Source organism: Falco naumanni, chromosome 5 (genome assembly GCF_017639655.2).
Source record: "Falco naumanni isolate bFalNau1 chromosome 5, bFalNau1.pat, whole genome shotgun sequence".
Classification (NCBI taxonomy): Eukaryota; Metazoa; Chordata; class Aves; order Falconiformes; family Falconidae; genus Falco; species Falco naumanni.
Genome location: NC_054058.1, coordinates 92,447,330 through 92,466,661, shown reverse-complemented (window position 1 = coordinate 92,466,661; position 19,332 = coordinate 92,447,330). Strand labels below are relative to the sequence as shown.

The window sequence follows — 19,332 nt, the reverse complement described above, 5'->3', positions numbered from 1 at the left end:
ATTTAGAAACTGACATGCCTTATTTTATAGCTATGTTTATATTTTCTGTAAAATTGTACTTTATTTTCATAAATGGGCAAAGAAAAATTACAATATCAGACAATGATTCAAAAGGTGCACCGCATAAAATATCTTTGGGTTTTTTTGTAAATTTATTACTATAGCATAAACATGAAATTACTCAGTTCTTCACTTCACAGTTTCACATATAAAACGTGAAAATTGCCATAAAACAAATGGCCTTTCACATCAACCGTAAATTAATTAGCTTTCATATTCTCTATCCCAACCTGGAACAATGTTTGCCTATTCAGCACGGTAACTCAATTCAATTTCTAAATAATCTAATGAAGGTAGAAAAATACTTACAGAGCACTTTCAAACAACATTTCTTTCGTTACTGTAATCAGCATCTATACCTCTGTCACAGTCTCAGCATAAAAATACAACAATTAAAGGGTCCTGAAAACAAATTTGCATGTAGTCCCTCCACATTGACATTTTTATCTTAATTGTCTGATTCAACATGGTGACAAATAACAGTACCATCCATGTGACATTTAATTTTTTTGTGAAAATATGTAACTTTTAAATGTACCTATATATATACACACATATATAATATAAAGTCAGACATTTATACATACATACTCATGAAAATAGCTGCATAGTAGCCACAGCTGTACCAATTAAACCTCTGCCCATTAGCTTGTGTCTTCTGACCCAGGAAAACGGTGTTCATTAACTGTATCAGAATTTTGTAGTGAAGGCAGCTCTCATGTTTCAGCTAACCAACTGTATTATGTATGAGCAGAAACAGAGGGGAAAAGCTGTACAGAAAATTCAAATAACATTTCATAGCAATTGACTACTCAGTCAAAAATGTTTAGGTGAAAAAATTATTAATGCCCCAGTTTTGGACCTACTAAAACCGCCATCTACAGAGTCATTACTGGTTGCTTCGATAATGTGAGATACGGTATTTCACTTTGTCCACTGTTGAGATGCAGTCTGCAGTCACTCTGGAGGTGAAATATAGCTGTTGATTAATAGCACACAAAAGACCATGTAAGAGTTTGTGGCAGGAACTAGAGAATATTGTCGCCTACGCATACACCAGGGGGTATTTAAGTGGCTGGGCTGTAGCTACCAGAATGGGAATACAGCATTAGATACTCCTGCTGGAGTAAAAAGTGCCATATGCAACCATGAGTATCCAGAAACTATTTATTTAGTCTAAACCTGTAATTTCTTTTTGCTTACATATCAACTCAATAAATTATTTTTTAAGTCCTTTTAAGTATCTGACCGCTTATTTTTCAAATATTATATTCTAACAGAGATTACATCTGTGCCTGTAGATCACAATGGAAATCATACTTTCACTGTTCAAAATATAATGTGCAATTCCATTTGACAATAATCAATAGCAGAAAATGACACACAAAAGGGTAGCAAAAGGACTGGTTTTCTCCAGCTCAGCAGGAAATCAAAGGAATGTCCTCTCCATGTACTGGACAACTTCTTCAAGGGCTTAAGAAGATAGGCAGGATGAAGGTGGAAAAGGAAAGGGCAGCACTACTTGCCTGAAATGTACACAGCCAACCTACTGGCTCTTCTTATTTTAATGGAAAGTTTATAAGCCTTCCCCTATGCTTCATATAGCACTGTGAGCAACATGCCACAGTATCAGAAAGTAACTAATCTTTTGGGCCTTTTGCTTTCAGAAAATGTCATCTAGCTAAAACTGCATTCTTGTCATCTTCCCATCTGTACAGTGTAAGGAAGGAATTTGGTCCTGCTCTACAGTTATACCAAATACCCTAACTGGCAGACAATGTATGGGAGCATTGGGTATATCCACAGTAGTGATTCAATGTATAGAAGGGATTCTTCTTGCTGCAAATCTTCCTTGTGTCTGTACTTGCTGTCTTGCAGATCACACTGAAGTGTGCTAGCAAACTTATTCAAGGAACACACTATCTCATCATTAGCTTAAAAAGAACAACTTCTGCAATTAAATAGCTTTTTGCAGCATATCATCATATTTTTGTAACAAACCCCACAAGGATGTACTAATATTTTTATCAATTAATATTCTGAGACTTTAAATTGGGAATTTTCCATTTCTTTTGCTTCTGAAAACGAAATAAAACTGAAAGATGTTAAATTACTTACACCCCCTCCAAAATAAAAATGCTTGCTTTGAAATCTAGTCACAAGCAGATTAACATCTTGTGATACAATCCCTTGTAGCAGGAGCAGCTGACAAGATGAGTAATGAACTGCATCCGATTATCTTTTCAGCTCTGTGGCAATCATTTTCCAACAGCTTCCTATTCCATAACCAGCAACACTGGAAAAAGGTCACCATTCTGTCACATTCCCCCCATCAGCGTATGTGTTTAATAATGCAGAGAACACATAAACCTTTGGAAATTAAGAGGTCTGGTACTGTTATCTGGGGCAAAAAACTGTTTCAGGTGTATACTGCATATATAGAAATCCTACATAAAACATCTATATATAATTTAAGGTCTCTCAGAAGGAAATCATTATACTTTAGCATGTAATAGAATGCTGTTTTCTCCTTTCCTGCAATATGTTCTTTCTCCAACAAAAGAACCTTAACTGTAATTGATGGTATCTAAAACTCAGGACAGGCAAGATTCAGTTTGACATATAAATATTTTCTCTGTTATGGAATACAACTGAATTAAATCTATGAACATTAATTGCAAGCAACGGTAGGACTATAATGGGAAAAGATGATTTCCCCCAAAAAAGCAGATCCATTTAACTCAGCATTTTTTAATTGATGGTACTATCTGTTCACAGCTTTATTTTGATCTCACAGCTGAGAAAAATCTGCACATAGCTCATACTTTGCACCACTACAAAATGTTGGGAGGTTAAGATCAGCCACAGAACTGGCTATTTTTTCATAAAAATCTGCTTTGAACATGCTCTAATATCTAAACTACACTTACATAAACTAATAATCTACCAACCCAAACTGGGAATTAAAAATCCTGGCGCTGCTGTTCCTGTGCCCAGTGACCACTTTATTCCCCAGGACTGATACAGCTCAGCAGGCACTCAAGCGATTTAGCAGCCCCTATGCAACTCCTCAGGCAGTACAAGACAGCTTAGATCTGTCTTCCTCTTGTTAATTCTTTGCTTTCAGAAACGAACTGAACAACTGCCCAGTAACATAACTAGGGCAAGCCCCTGCCGTTCCTGACCTGCTGGAGAGCTGGCCAGAACCAGGGGAATAGAACTATGCTTTTGAAAGACATATGGACTATAAGCACTCAGCTACTTTTGAAAACGTTATTCCTATGCAACCCACTTGCATCTGTGTAGAGTAAAATAAAGAAACACAACAATCAGATTCCAGTCTGGACCATCAACTATAATTTTACCCTTTTTCATACTGTTTAAAAGTCCATAACTCAGCCACACATACTATTCACATAGGAATTACTTGCTCATGGAAATTACACACATAAATCAGGCAAAATACGTGCAGCAGGCTAGACCACAAGTGGCATTGAAATTTCTCAACAGGAAGGCTCACCTTATTGTGTACATGAACCAGAAAAAGATCATTAATGTAAGTCATAATTCAACAGAGTTCACCCTTATTAGAATAACAGATGCAGGCAGTCTGTTTGATATCCAAGGTATACACCTTATTTACGTGAAATTAAGAATGTGCTTAAGTGCTTTGCTGAATCAGGGCCGTAATCACAAATCAGCAAAAAATGTGTTCACCTTGTGTAACTATTTAGTTTCAACTATTACTATAAAGTTATTATTGTCAATACTCTGCACAGACAGTAATACTATGCAACCTCCCCACAACAGAGGTGGTTTTAGATAAAACAATTAAGAATGTGTGATAATACTGCATAATGACAGTGCCAGAAGACATGTGGACAGTGCTAATTCATCCTGCTCTCTGTCCCAGCTCAATGAAGCAAAGCTGAACATAGGCTTATGCATTCTAAGTGAACACAGACTAGCAAATTGTATTTTAAGATAAGGTTCTCTTAAAAAAAATCTTTCTGTTGTAAACTAATAAAATTGAGTCTTCCCCCAATAATACAACCATAATAAGTGTGGAAATGTAATATTCCAATGGTAAAAGTTTTATACTTTTAACGCTAGTCTAGGACAAGAAAACATTACATTTAGTAGATGCCAAATTCAAAGCACTGGACTAGTCTTTCAGGCAGAGATTTTAAGCTGCGAGTCATCAGAATCACACAACAATTGAGGTTGGAAGGGACCTCTGGAGGTTATGTGGTCCAGCCCCTGCTCAAGCAGGGTGTGGTGAGTTGACCCTGGCTGGACACCAGGTGCCCACCAAACCACTCCATCACTCACCTCCTCAGCAGAAGAGGAAGAAGGGACAAAATAAGATGGAAAAAACCCCAACCTTGTGGGTCAAGACAAAGGCAGTTTAACAAAAGCAACAGCAAAAGTCACACACATGGAAGCAAAAGAAAACAAAAGCTGTTATTCTCTACTTCCCACCCGCAGGCGACGTTCGGCCAGTTCCCGGGAAGCAGGGCTTCAGTACACATACTGGTTGCTCCGGAACACAAACATCATAAATAACAAATGTGCCCCCTTCCTCCTCCTTTCTCTTAGCTTTCATATCTGAGCAGACGTCATACGGTATGGAATATCCCTCTGGCCACTGGGTCAGCTGTCCCAGCTCTGACCCCTCCCGAGATCTTGCCCACCCCCAGCCTGCTGGTAGGGGTGGGATGCTGGAGAGGCAGCCTTGGTGCTGGGCGAGCCCTGCTCAGCAGCAGCCAGACCCTGGTGTGTTGGCACCGCCTGTCTCGCTACCAATGCAAGCACAGCGCTGCGGGGGCTGCTGCGGGGCTCAGCCAGACCCAACACACAGGACCACCTAGACGAGGTTGCCCAGGACTGTGTGTAGGTGGCGTTTGTATACCTCCAAGGATGGAGACTCCACAACCTCCCTGAGAAACCTGTGCTAATGCTTAGTCACCCTCAGAGTGAAACTGTTTCCTGACGTTCAGAAGGAACCTCCTGTGTTTCAGTTTGTGCCCACTGCCTCTGGTCCTGTCACTGGGAACCACTGAGAAGAGGCTCCATCCTCCTCCCTTCAGGTATTTACACACATTGATGAGATCCCCCTGAGCCTTTTCTTCTGCAGGCTGCACAGTCCCAGCTCTCTCAGCCCTTCCTCATAGGAGAGATGCTCCAGTCCCTTCATCTTTGTGGCCCTTCGTTGGACTCTCGCCAGCGTGTCCACATCTCTCCTGTGCTGGGGAACCCACAACTGGACACAGCTGTGTGGCCTCACTGGTGGTGAATAAAGGGAAGGATCACCCCCTCAATCTGCTTGCAATACTTTGCCTGATGCAGCACAGGATACTATTCACCTTCTTCACCTCAAGGGCACATTGCTGGCTTATGTTCAACTTGATGACCCCCAGGTCCCCCAGGTCTGTTCCTACCAAGCTGCTTTCCAGCTGGGCTGCCCCCAGCACGTGCTGGTGCCTGGGGTTGTTCCTCCTCAGCTGCAGAACTTTGCACTTCTTGTTGAACTTCATGAGGTTTCTGCCAGTCCATTTCTCCAGCCTGTTGAGGTCCCCATGGATGGCAGCACAATCCTCTGGAGCATCAGCCACTCCTCCCAGTTTTGTATCATCAGGAAACTTGCTGAAGGTACACTGCTGCCCCATCATCCAGATCATTAATAAAGGTGTTAAACAAGACTGGAGCCCATACTGTCCCCTGGGGGACACCACTAGTTTCTGGCCCCCAGCTAGACCCTGAGCCACTGATCACCACCCTCTAAGGCCTCACCATTCAGCTGGGCCATTCACGAGCAACCCCATGTTCATCAAAACCAGAGTTTCACCCCTTAAAGAAAGACAGCTGTTACAGCACACGGTGCAACTGAGAGAGACTGCAGACCCAGCCACCTTCTATGCAACGACCGGTGGTAAGGAAAGGATCCAGACCACTATTCTTTTGTCGGTGTGGAACGAAGAGAGGGGGGGAAAAACACTTCCACTTGCATAATAATTTTTTTTTCCAGTAGTCTGTATCTCTTTAGTGCATTGTATTATAGCGTCTATGCAGACAACTTAATAGTGTGAAGCGACATTATTACTCAGCTGTATAGATCTGAAATTTAGATTAACATTGCCTGTTTGCAAGATCACAAGACTATCTTTGTTGGAAAAAACTACATGCTGACAGAATCCATGTGCTAAACCCCTTCCCACTTACTCACATGAAAGTGACTTGATTTCACAGTTCAAAAAGTATAACCCATTTTCACTAATAGCTACTAGTAAGTTAATAAACCACTGAACGATAGTGGGCTGAGTACCAAAACTGTAAGAGCAAAGATATTTGAAGATCTGTATTCACTGTTACTCTACAATAATATTAATGCTGCAGCCTGGAAAACTGCTTCAAAGTCTCCTCAAACATAAAACCAGAATAGCTTACCTAATTTTTACAAAACATACCAAACTACTAATTAACTTTGCTATTAGTGAAATGAAACCTCTTGAGCTCTGTTCTTACTATAACTCTTTAGTATTTGACATCAACTTTAAATTCAAGGAATGAGAATGAAAGTACCCCCCTTATTCAATATTAGGCAAGAATGCAAGAAGATGTTGAAAAGATATATATTTATTTTTACAAATGTCTCTATTTCCGCCACACTGTAAATTTAGAACTTAATGAGTATAATTTCCCATCTGTGAATTATCATATTTGTGTGTGTCTAAAATAGCTATTCTAACATTAAATTTGACCCATTGATTCTAAACTGGCTCCCACTTCATGACAATCACTTCCAACTTATTTTTCCCTGCAGAAATTTTGCTACTTTGAGTAGAATGTGAAAAACATCTTTATTGTGAAGCCTCTTTGAAATGTAAAACAATATAGTGAATATTACCATGAAGCTAGTTGCTGCAGGCTCCTGAAATCAGGCTTTGCATACTAATACATACAGTGTTTTCTATCTGTAATCAAAGGCTCCGCCATAAAGAAATACAGAGCTTGTGAATGTTGCTCTAAAAACAGAAGACATTTAAAGGACAGCCTAAATATTTTTTCCACCAATAAAGCAACAATGCAAATTATTTAACAATTTTGTACTGCAAGATCTTATGGGACAGAAATAAGGAAATTATTTGCACTATTTCTATAGCAACATAATTGCCAAATGTTAGACTGTGAACAAAAAGCCATCATCCTCAGTAGTACAATTAATCAGTAAGGAAACAGACAATTCCGAGTGTGTCTTCAATAAACCTTTTCTATCCTCTCAAAGTAGTCGAGACTAGATTTCTTAGAATCACAGTGCATTTAGATTTCTAATGCTGTCCACATTATACAGTGCAGGTGAACAGATGCCAATAAACGACACCATGATTTTAAAAATCACCTTGATTTTTTTGTTTTACTGTAGGGCACAGAACTTCATTATACCAAGTTGATCAGTTTATATCCAAGGTGTAATAGTTTCTAGACTTCCAGCAATAGTGTAACATTTTAAAAAGGTCTCTTTATGCAGCTGACAAAAGAAACAAAACCTTTTTTTAAAAAAATATTACCTTTTTAACTAACAAATACAGTTAAGACTGTGCATTTGCCCTATTAGAATATTGGAATTCTTCAGTGATTCCTCAGAAAACCTAATTTGTAAGGCACAAAAGTACTTAGGTCTTGAACAGTATCCTATATCTTCAGAACTATTTAAAACATTAATTAATCCTTCCATATTCCTGCAAGATATGCATCAACTGGAAGTAAATGAACTTAGTGTTTCCAAAAGCCAGTAACTACCCAAGGGACCTGACAGCTTTCTTCTATCCAGAGAACTGATTTAGTATGTACAGCAGCAACTCAAACTATGCTTTCACCTTGACTACTACATACACCATCCAAGGATGGAAGGGTGGTTCGTTACCGCGTCCGCTCAGCCTGTAGTTGTTCAGGTAAGATTGACAAGGAAGATGATAAAAGGTGGCACTTCTGGTAAATGCATTTCTTTTTGAATAGCAAGCTGACCGAACACCAGCTGACTTAATTTCAATCACCACAGAACTCCAATTTGCACAAAGTCCACCAAAGAAGAAGTGGAAAAGAACAAAGGTCATTATGACCTACTAACTCACACAACCTCCACATCACCCCTTTTACTTAGGGCTGAACGTTTCTGTCACAGAAACAGAATTAAAGTTCTAGAGAAAACAGAGTGTCATTAGAAAACCATTGCACATCCTCTTACCATCCCATTTGAATTAGAACCCAATTACTTTCAGCATGGCTGTCTGGGCACACTGATCGATCCAAAGACAGAACCAGGACTTTTAACTAGTAAGACCTTTTCGGTTTTTTTTTTAAGAGAGGTCTCAAAAATCTTGCAACTGAATTCAGTGGGACAATTTGTAGGTTTGAAATAAAGAGCATCTTTGGTATTCTGGGTATCAAAAACCTGCTCATTCACCTGTGTTTAGATCACCACAGAGTATCTTGTCATTGCTTAAATAATAAACAGAAACCACAGAATGTAAATAAACAGAAATGATGTGCAAGTAATCAATTTCTGCTTCTACAAAAAAAAATCTGGAAAGTAAATCACATACTCGTAGTAACAGGTGAAAACCAGATTATTTTCTGAACTCACTAAAGGCGGTAACTGGCTAATTTTTCAACTTTTTCCACTGGGATTATTTTTTAATTGGGTCAGCTGAATGTGAATACGTGACGTTAGATGTGAATAATTTCAAAGCAGTAACATCTTTTAACAAGTTTGGACAGGGACGAGAAACAAGGTGAAATGTAAGTACACTTTGGGCAATAAACATTTATATTTTCCATTTATTTTTTTAATCTTATGTAATGATGAGGACATTTCCTTCTATATCATTAACACCTCATATTGCCAGTGTTGACAACTCGGGAAAACAGCCTGCTTACTCACCAAACGTTCATCAGGAGAGGCAATGACAAGAGCCCTCCACAAAGTACATAATAACACTCCCTACAACTCTCAGCTCACTTTTTTACCCAGAGGCTTACATAAATGACAAGGTGTGCAGTGTGCCTTAGCTGCTAACAAGTGGGACATCAGCAGATCAAAGGGTAGATCTGCCCTCTCACAGTGAGTACCCTTCTGCCCAGCAGAGAGACCCCAGCTCACACTTTCAACTGACCATCCCAAAATACCCCTATAAAATTACGTGCTGCTTTTAAGGCTGCTTCTCACTTGGCAGAACTGCTTGTTGATGCCTATGTAGGAGTGAAGGACCCAAAATAGATGAGGATCAGAGATCATTTTCAACTCTTTTACAAGGGGCTTAGAGAGATTCTTATCTCTGATTAGGAAGGTGGCTGTCACAGAAAGATATGTTCTGCTGGGACTTACGCTGAAGTCAATTGCAGTTTAGGTATTACAACAGCTGAGGCAGGATTAGTCACTACACATTGAAAGAAAGGAGCAATAAAGCAGAATAAACCGGAGTAACCTATTAGCTCTCTGAAGGTAAATTAAGCAATTGAAAAGTGATATAAATAACCAGTCATTAGGTGAACAAAAATATCAATTTTACATTATTTAAATCTTACTTGTAATTTTAATTTTTACCCTCAACATTATGAAAACAATAACCCTACCTTTTGAAAAATGTAGAAAATTAAATCTCTATTCATTTTCCCCAAAACTAGAAATCAAAACTTAATGAATTCTGAATTCTTTTAGCCTTGCTCCCCCATTAAAATCTAGTAATTAAAGGCCTTTTTCTTAGATAAAACCACAAAAATGTCCATTCAGTCTTAAAAGAAATTTATTTTTCCTTTAAATATCTCATAGATCTTTTTTGGAAATTAAATCTGTAATTTTAATATTTACAGATTAATAATGAATCTATAGTTCATTACTAGTATGGTAACAGTTTTTACAAAGTACTATGAGTGTATGATTTCTTTTCAAAATTGCATTCATTTTATATTGTGCAAAGGAAAAAATACCAAAATCTAGATCTGCAAAGGGAAGGAATGGAAAAAAGTGCACAGCAAATTTAATCTCCAGATTCTTCCATGATACTCATGCAAGTCTCATGTAAGGGTATGTCACTTAACTCTTGGCCACATCTACTGGTGGAAAAAATTTGTAAGTTAATTCTTTAAAAGAAACCATGGTGCAGGAAAGATGCGGGTGTTGTCATTGCCCTCCTGTTGAACTCCCGTATTTATAAACTTAACAAGTTCTGTGCCTCAGTTTCTCCATCTGTCAGATTTTTGGTGTTTTGTTTTGTTTTGTTTTTTTTTTAAGGGAGAGTTTTTGTGAATCCTTTAACTAATTAGTGGGTTTGAGACTACATTTTTGGATACAACACTATTAAATATTATTGTGGTAACAGGTCATTAGAAGGCCAGAAAGCACATGTTCCGAGATCATAATACAAAATCAGAAAAAATGCAGGCTGTGCGAACTGTGAAGAGGAAGACACAAAAAATGGCCAATGGGAAAAAAGAGAATTATTTAAAAAAAAAAAAAAAAAAAAAAAGGCAAGTAGCTTCCTTGCTATTAAAGAACTTGTGCTTTAAAAAGGCTGGGTCTCCTCCTCTCTTATGCCTCCTAGGATGATACTTGCACTGCAGTAATCAAAACAAGGAAGCAGATGGACAGGCAAAGTGGTACTACAGCTGCTGCAGAAGATGACTACAATAACAATGTTGACATCAGTAACAGTAATTAGTGCACAGACTGTAGAGTGGATGATTCGTTCCCTTATCTTCTGGCGTGGGCATGCTGCCCTACCCGAATGGGTGCAATGTCAGTACCTTTAGCTTGTTTTGTTCATTTGCTCAGTTTATTAATGAAACTGAATACAATAAAGAAAATGGAACTTTTCTCCCTCTCCAGAACACTTGCTGAGGAAAGCATGTTGTTTCAGGTTGGATTAATAAGAGATGAAATCTTCATTAGTAAATGGCAAAATACCAACTTCATACTTATATCTATTTCCAATGTACACAAAAATCCATACTCCCATATAGTCATCTGTACATACACTCGAATTTCAGCAGCATGTAGTACTTGTCTCACCCTGTCTAAATAACAGCTCTACCGTTTGGTGTGACTTCACCCATCTGCAGGCTGCTGCCATACATTTTTCAAGGGACATTAGAATAAATTGTTTAATGGTGAGAAGAGCCAAGAAAAACATTGTGCTATACTGAGCCTTCTCAGGTAAGAAGAAAGCAAAGCATCAGTACTGTCAGCAGTAGTGTGTCATGCTGAGAGTGTTCTGGTAGCATCACACGAGGATGCACCACTACTCCTTAGCTGCCTCACTGAGAATGACAACTGTCCAGCTTAGTGTTATACTACACCAAAACACCTGTTGAAGAGCAAACTAACTGGAAGAGAGAGAATTGTGGAGAAACAGATGGATTTTACTTGGGAAATACGATTTGTCACTGAAGATGCAATCCTCCAGTACGAAGTCAAAGGGAAAGAAGGGGAATCAAAGAGATCATGGAACATGCTTAGCACATAACAACACCTTTTATTTCTAATTACTTTTTCCATACCCTGCATCTAGCTCCTATTGAGGTTCATGTTCCCTGTTCATTTATTCTACAGGATGATAAAAGATTTCTTTTTGTTTCCCTCCAGTATCATCCTCAACAACTGGAAAAACTCCTATCCCCTTTTCAAGTGCTGTTCTACAAAAGGGAAGAGTGTAAGTGAGAAGCAGAGGGTCTGGGTGGGGGCTACTCATGAACACCAAAAGCTCATTTATCTGCACTCCCCTTCCACCCCAACTCTTCTTGAGCCTTCCAGAGTTCCTCCTTCTGTCTCTAGGTTTCAATGTTTCTCCTTGAACATGCTGATCTACTGAAGGGCTGCACCCAGGCAGCAACTGATATTTTTTGCCAAATCGAACTTTTAAATGAAGAAAATATTCTAAAAGTTAATAAACTTTTTGAGATGTTTTGTGTCTGTTTTGGTTTGTTTTGTGGTGGTTTTTTTTTTTACACAGAAGGAGAAGCTTGAAGTGCCTCATAGAAAACTGATGTTCTGTGCAACATCTTTTGGAGATGGGCTTACCAGACAGGTAAACTTCAATGCTGTCTGAAACCTTCATTATTTGCTTTCACTGTTGTGACAACCAACTTTGCATAGGAAGAGCTCCCCCAACATATTTCAAAAATTAAGTTCATGTAAATTAAATATACTTGGAAAAGGAGATGGCTGCATAGACACATCTTTTGTCTTTGTTTCTTCTCATCTACTAAGGTAGATGAGATGGCTTCAGTAATTCTGTTTCTAACAGTGAAGGAGACCGTTAATCAAATTATTCCGAATATGAATTAAAAACAATGCAACTGAATGGAAAAGAATAGGTATTCAAAAGAACAGCCATGATTATTTTTCAAAGAAGAAATTGCCAAGAAGCAGAGAAACAGATGGCTGACAGTGTTAGATGAAGACACACTCTCCTATGCAAACTAACAGACTTAATTAATTACTCAAATCACATGGTATTTTATAGCATGACATTAATGATCAGTAATAAAAACTGACAGTGGTGCCTTATCAGCTGCCTTTAAGGAAAACAAAATAAATTATTATAAAAAGAACATGTTTACACCCTACAGATGTAACTCACAGACCATAAATATAGCTTTCAATGTTAAGTTTGACTTTCAACACTTTCCCATTAATTTAATTACAAATTTTTATGGAACTGTAAAATCGTAAATAAAAGCATTCTCTCATAACATTTTCCTTAACAGAGCTATTAAAACATATTCAGCTAAATTTAAATTTTACCTTAACTATTTCCTCTATGAAGCAGACATGTGACACAGGATCTCTTTTCTTCATCAATACTTTCTGCAAATGCTGCACCTGTACGAAAGAAATTATTGAGAGGAAAAATGACATCTAACATCTTATATGCAAAACTGTATTACTAGACAGACAGGAATTAGCTGCTGAATACCTGTCCGCAAGCAGCACAGATCTGATCCATGAGTTTCTCCATGTTTGTCCAGAGGGCGGCTCGAAAAGCTGCTGTGTTCCCAGGTGTTGGCATAGCAGCTCTACCAGGGCCACCTGAATGGGGCAAAGACAGTGGCTGTGAAAAAATCAGGTATTACCAGCTCAGGACTTAAATTCATAGGCTAACTGCTAAAAAAAAAAAAAGTGATATTCCAGCTGAAGTGTGTGCAGCTTCTAAACCATCACGCTTTCCTTCAGAGGGGCTCTCTTTCTTTATTATGCTAGTGATTATGGTTTTGGATCCTTAACTTGTTGCAAAACTTTTTAAAAAATTTTTTTAAGTGTTCATCTTGCCAAAGTTCCAATTTGCCTGCATGCCCAATTCCTCAGTATTCTTTGGTATCTGAGCTAACATGTGGGAACATTCCTACATATCAAATATACTGCTTTGAAATATTTCCATCTGACAAAAGCATCACCATGTAGTTTCAGACTTCTTCCATTGCCTGCAAAGAGTTTCTACCTGCGATCCTCTCACCACCAGAAAGAAAGCAGAATTTGGATTCATCTTTCCATGACAAACTGCTAAGAAAATGCTCCAAAGTTGTAAACTAATGAGGCCAATTTTCTAGGCAAGTCAGTAAAAGAGGGGGGATGTGGACTAAAGGAAAACCTCTGAGCCCAGTAACAAGAGACAGACCCAATTTTGGCTTTGTATTAGACAATTTCTGAGACATGCCTACTCTCATCCCCTACTGCTTAAAGCAAGCAGGGAAATCTTCCTGTAACATGCTTGGATGCGAAAGTTTCTTCCATTTGACTACATACTGTACTTCTGTAAAAAAATCAGTTATCATTCTCTCTAAAACAAGTATCGTACCTCTTGCAACAGCTTGAGATGGTTGGGTCAGTACTTTGATATCCAAAGCAGTTTTTATGTTCTCCTCCAGGACTACGCAGTATCCATCCACCACATTAGCAATGGTATCCTTCAAAGTCCCAAGGTTATGGAAAACCTGAAGAGCAGTTCCCACCTGAGTAGGATTCTAAATAAAAGATTTTAAAAAATAACTGTTATCTTTAACTGTACTATAGCGGTTTTTTTATCCATGATGAGGCACTGTTTTACTGGGCAAGTTTATCTTTAAGGTCAGTATGCTAACTGAATTCATTTAAAATTAAATAAATGGCATCCTTACTGTATAACAGAGAACAGAGGGTAAAGGAGAGGATTGATTTCCTTTGATTGCTTAGCAATGCTTTGCTTAGCTTCCTTTGGTGCTATCCTCTGAATAAGAAAAACAGAAAAAAAGGAACTGGAAACACTGCTGGCAATATCTACCTGGGGTGGGTTACCAGTGACTGATCCAGTAATTCCAAGGTTAGTTACAGTACAGCTATATTCAGCTATGGTGTAGCCAGTAATACTGTTTTAACATGCAGTATCTGTTACAGTACTGTAATTTAAGTGCCAAACAGTTAATTAAATGTGATACAGACTTAAAAAAAAAAACACCAAACAACCAAAAAACACCAAGGACAAGCAGAGGCAAGCAGGTCAAGCCACTACTACCGGCTACTGCAGAATTTAAGCCTGTAAGTCTACATTTCTAATGCTGAACAACTACTTCTTCCTCACAGCAGAATTAAGAGCGCAAGACAATACAATACAGTGATAATTTCCAAAGCCTGCACACACAGCACACAAAGAAAATCTCATATTGTTTAGAGCTTTTTCAAAATACAGGAGTGTGAAAACTATCCAAAACCTGTTCAGATCCATTGTTTAAGAGACCTTTGATTAAGATTAAATCTGACAATGATTCCACTGAGCAACACTAAACACTGGCACGGGTGCTATTTAACAAGAGAAAAGCCTCAAATTATTGCCTTTGGAAACTAAGCACTGTCATCCATACACTGAATACTGCTTTTTATTTAGCAATCACGGGCAATTAGTGGAGGGGGTGCTCAGTTGATCATACACACATTAGAGATGCAGTCTTTTGTCATTTTTCTCAGTGACTTCTGCCAGCAGTAAAGAACATGGCCTGGCAAAAAGAAATCCTGGCACCCAGACTGGACAGAAGCATCTGAGACCACAAGCACACCCCACTAGAAACCCCATTGCAACTCTCCTCTGGCAGCAAGACCTTATCCCATTGCACTCTTCCTGCTGGTGGCTGCAGCTGTAGTAGCCGCTAACACTGAAATGGTCTGCTGCAAGACCAATGCCACTCTGCTTCATCTTCCCCAGCTCACAGTTTTTCTCAGCCAGACACTCCCGAGCCAAAGAAAGAGGGTAGGATCACCTGCCTTTCCAGTGTGGGGAACTGCGCTGACACGGCAGAGTACAGCTGTGTGGCTGCTGTGCTGAGGGTTCGTTTGCTGGTACCTCCACCTGCTGCCACAGGTTTTCCGACCCACTGATGAACAGTGCATTTTCCTCAAGCCTAACGTTGCAGAGGTCACAGCACTGTAACTACACATTCCTGTCACTCTTTCCAGGATTTCTTCAAAGACCAGAACCATAGTTGAAGCAAAAAAGGCATCTCTCATCTCCTTCCCCAACTCGAATGAAGAGTTTCCACATTCAGTGGAAAGCGAAGGAATATTAGGCACGTATTACGGTTTGCAGACCTTGTACTAACTGTACCAGTTTCTTTTTCTAAACAGTGTGGGAGTTAATGAGCATTCCCAGCATAGTATTACGGGTCTGGGACTTGTAGGTTTAGTTTTTTGACAACTGGGTATGCTGTAAAATTTCTAAGCATCCTGTAGGTGTGCTTGTGGAGGTGGGAAAGTAAGCCATAAAGACTGGAAGATTAATGAGATGTCAGAGAATTAAGAGTGGTATAATGCAAGGAGGGAATATGGGGATAGAATGAACAAGAGAGAGAAAATATAAATGGGGAGAGGATGGGGAATAGAATGAAAAGAAACTGGAAGAAAGAGAATGAAGCTGAAAGGAAGGAAGGCGAAGATAGAGAAGACTGACCTAATTTATCAGTTTTTCTTGTTAAAAGTGTTCTAATTCTTACAGAAAACACACCAGTATAAAACCAGGCAGAGTCCAGTAATATAAAATCAATACCTTACTACTATAGTAAGCAGTCAACCTGGTTTCAGTCAGACTTTAATGTGCTTACATCAGCTACAAAAAAAACCAGAACAGTATCAAGAGGTAAGCAGGGCACTATCCAGCCTTGAATAACCAATGGTCAGATACTTTCCTGACAAACAGGCTGTATAGGCACAAATAATTTCAGACAAAAGATGAATTTCAGAGTTCCCACATCATAGTTCAGTAAACTTACTCTGCAGCTACTGGTCAAAAAAAACCCAAAACCCACAAAAATGTGCTCCAACAAAGCCTGAGCTATGTTTCTGAAGAACCGGTTTTAGCCAAAAGTTGTCAAACAATTCATTCTGAAGTTAGGAATAGTTAGGGAATAACCAAAACACATAATTATGGAAACCTCCTATTCACTCAAATCTGTCTTTTAAATCTAGTACCAAAGTCAATATCAGAATAGAACAAAGATTATGCAGGTGGCCTATTTCTTATTTGCTTTAAATTGTGGATGTGGCCACTGACAGAGCTTCTAGCTCATGTATTTATCTTGTATAACACGAATTACAGATATATTTAAACTCTGACAATGTACAATAACTTTTTTTGTTTCATATACAGTATTTTTCTATCCTCAAAAACCAGTTTGTTTTATATGCCTCAGACAAGCTATATTAAGTCCATTGTTGATTTATTACTAATCCTAAGAGAACTGCATTTTTTATGCACAGCTAGTTCCAAGGTTTAGACAGTATGTTAAAAAAAATGGAGCATCTCTTGGGACAAAAACTATTATATGAAAGAAAATGTTGGAAAGCAGGAAGAAAACAAATGATTGCACTTTCAGGCTTGCATACACATCTCAAAATTAGACTGTTAATCATCAATACACACTGGACAAAAATTTAAGAATCAGTATTACAGAATTTGTCACTACCAAGAGATTTTATTTATAAGAATTTGCCCCTAACACTTTCCTTCTATTTGAGAAAGCTTAGAGCTAAACACATTTCTGAGATTTAAAAGATGGCCTCAAATTTTATTAAATGGAAAGCACGCAAAGTAAAAAAACCACCCGACTACAGAAGTGACTTACAATGGAAAATGGAATCACATCAGAGAATAAGATTCAGAACAGCTATCCAACAAGAACAACTGGGAAAATAATAAAACTTTTCGAGATGGAATTTATGAGTTTATTAGCAGTATTTTATAATCAAGTTGTCTGCCACTGCAGGCACTTACACTTAGCAATTTGTAAGCATTCTCCTTAGAATCTCTGTCCGTTAGATCCTGTTTGTTTTTGTTTTAAGTATCTTATTTTGTAAATGAAGGCTCAGAAGTAGTAGCTTTTACTAAACCAAAACAGGCTGGTTTTACTATGTAAAAACGTATGGGCAGTTAGAACAACAGCAAGACACATTTCTGCTTCTCACAAGGTAGCATCTTAAAAGAAAATATCCTCTTACACAATAAATTAGCATCCTAAAAATATTTATAGATATGCCATAAACTTTAAGTTATGGCAATCAAGAGAGTAGAGGCAAAGAAAAATAGTAGAACATTTAGTAATATGTTGGCAGTACAATATAATTTCATGTGCACGCCATACACAAGTGAAATAAAATCATGACCCCACAAACTGTAGGCCTACAACACTACCTACTCAAAGATAAACTACAGTGATCCTCAGATTGCAAAAATTATAATGAAGCAGGGAGCTAAGAAGAGATGGAGTTAAGTCCACTAATAATACCCTTCTCCATTCAAAGCGCTCCTCCATCTGGCATGTCACAGCATAGTATGTTACAAATATATGGAGACTAAATTCCACAAATTTAAGAGTTTAGGAAGACTCAGCGAATCATCAGTTCGATGTATGAAGACAAAAAAAAAAAAAAAAAATCAACTTGCTCAAACGCAAGTTCTACCATGAAAGAAACTCTCACAAATATTTAAAAGCACAGCATTTTCTCAGCATCCATCAGACAACATATTAAAATAGTTTGGTCAGAAGGGTAGTATTAGCCACCACTTGAAAAAAGGCATGTATGTTTCAATTTATGTTTTAGCAAAACATAAAGATACATTCAGCAGCAATGATGAAGACATGTTCATACCAAACACACTTGCTCATTTTCTCTATCACTGAGAACTGTTCATTTTACTGACATAATTTCAATTTATTTTGTCCTATCCCATTAGGTTCTGTAGTCCATCACAGACAAGAAGAAAAAGAAGTGACATGCAGTCATTAAGCATGAATGTTTTTTTCACAATTATATCATGCGGTTGTTTTCAAGAGTAGGCGACTAGACTCAATAACCCAGAAGATGCTGTCCAGTCCAGCACGACATTTACAGTCACTCTGCAGAGCAGAACCCCGTTTGGTCACTTCCTTTCCCACAAAGATAACTGGGTGAAGACTACACAGAAATGTCATTAGAGACTTAAATAAGTACATATCACATTTCCAATTTGAAAATATCTCCTAGGATGGAACCAAGTCATTTTTTTTCTGTCAGCTGCCAACACTGCAACTATTTTATAATGTCCAGCATTGTAGGTTTTTATTTTATGATTGGCACTAGCGTTACCAGAACAATTTCCTGACAGCATGTCTAAATAAAGAGCAATATCACTATTCACCATTAGAAACACAGCTTGGACGAGAAAGCCTGCTCCTCACAGGTGAGTGTGGTGATGACACGGAGCTAATTTGGGGACAGGAAGATTCCTAGCATAAGGCTGAACCAAAAATAAGAAACCTGGAAGACAGGCAAAACTAATTGGTTCAAGTGCTACAAACACAGCTTCCAAACTCACACTCCACCTTCTCTGGGTATGGGATTCACCATGTGGACCTTTCTTCTTCAACCAGTGCTGTCTTAGGGAACTCAATACCATTATTTCTTTGTCCAGTGCCAATCTGTCCATACGACATGCTGCAGGGTTCTCACCTGTGTGGACTGTAGACTTCCTTCTCAAATGAAGGTGTGCTAATGGCCCAAAATATTTATGGTCAATACTACCTGTGACAATTACAACTACCTTCATAAAGAAGTAGTGTTACAAGTCTAATTAATTGCTAACTGTCATGCAGTTAAATTTCACAAGTGCCTGCACCACATAATCAGAAGAGCTCTCTGAGGAAATTTTCTTTCACGTGACAGTTTGGAAGCACCACATATGGAGAAGTCAAACTTGGACTAGTCCGCCCCTTAGA

General features: G+C 38.4%; 1 protein-coding gene across 1 annotated transcript in view; it reads right to left on the bottom strand.

Annotated features, from left to right (window-relative positions):
* The window catches only part of COG5 (component of oligomeric golgi complex 5), a 182,625-nt gene that overhangs the window by 52,680 nt on the left and 110,613 nt on the right, over positions 1-19,332 (bottom strand). The window contains exons 8-10 of the mRNA XM_040594563.1: positions 13,914-14,079; positions 13,035-13,147; positions 12,863-12,940 (exon numbers count right to left, since the gene is read on the bottom strand). Coding sequence (XP_040450497.1) covers positions 12,863-12,940; positions 13,035-13,147; positions 13,914-14,079 — 357 coding nt within the window. The remainder of the gene's footprint in view (positions 1-12,862; positions 12,941-13,034; positions 13,148-13,913; positions 14,080-19,332) is intronic.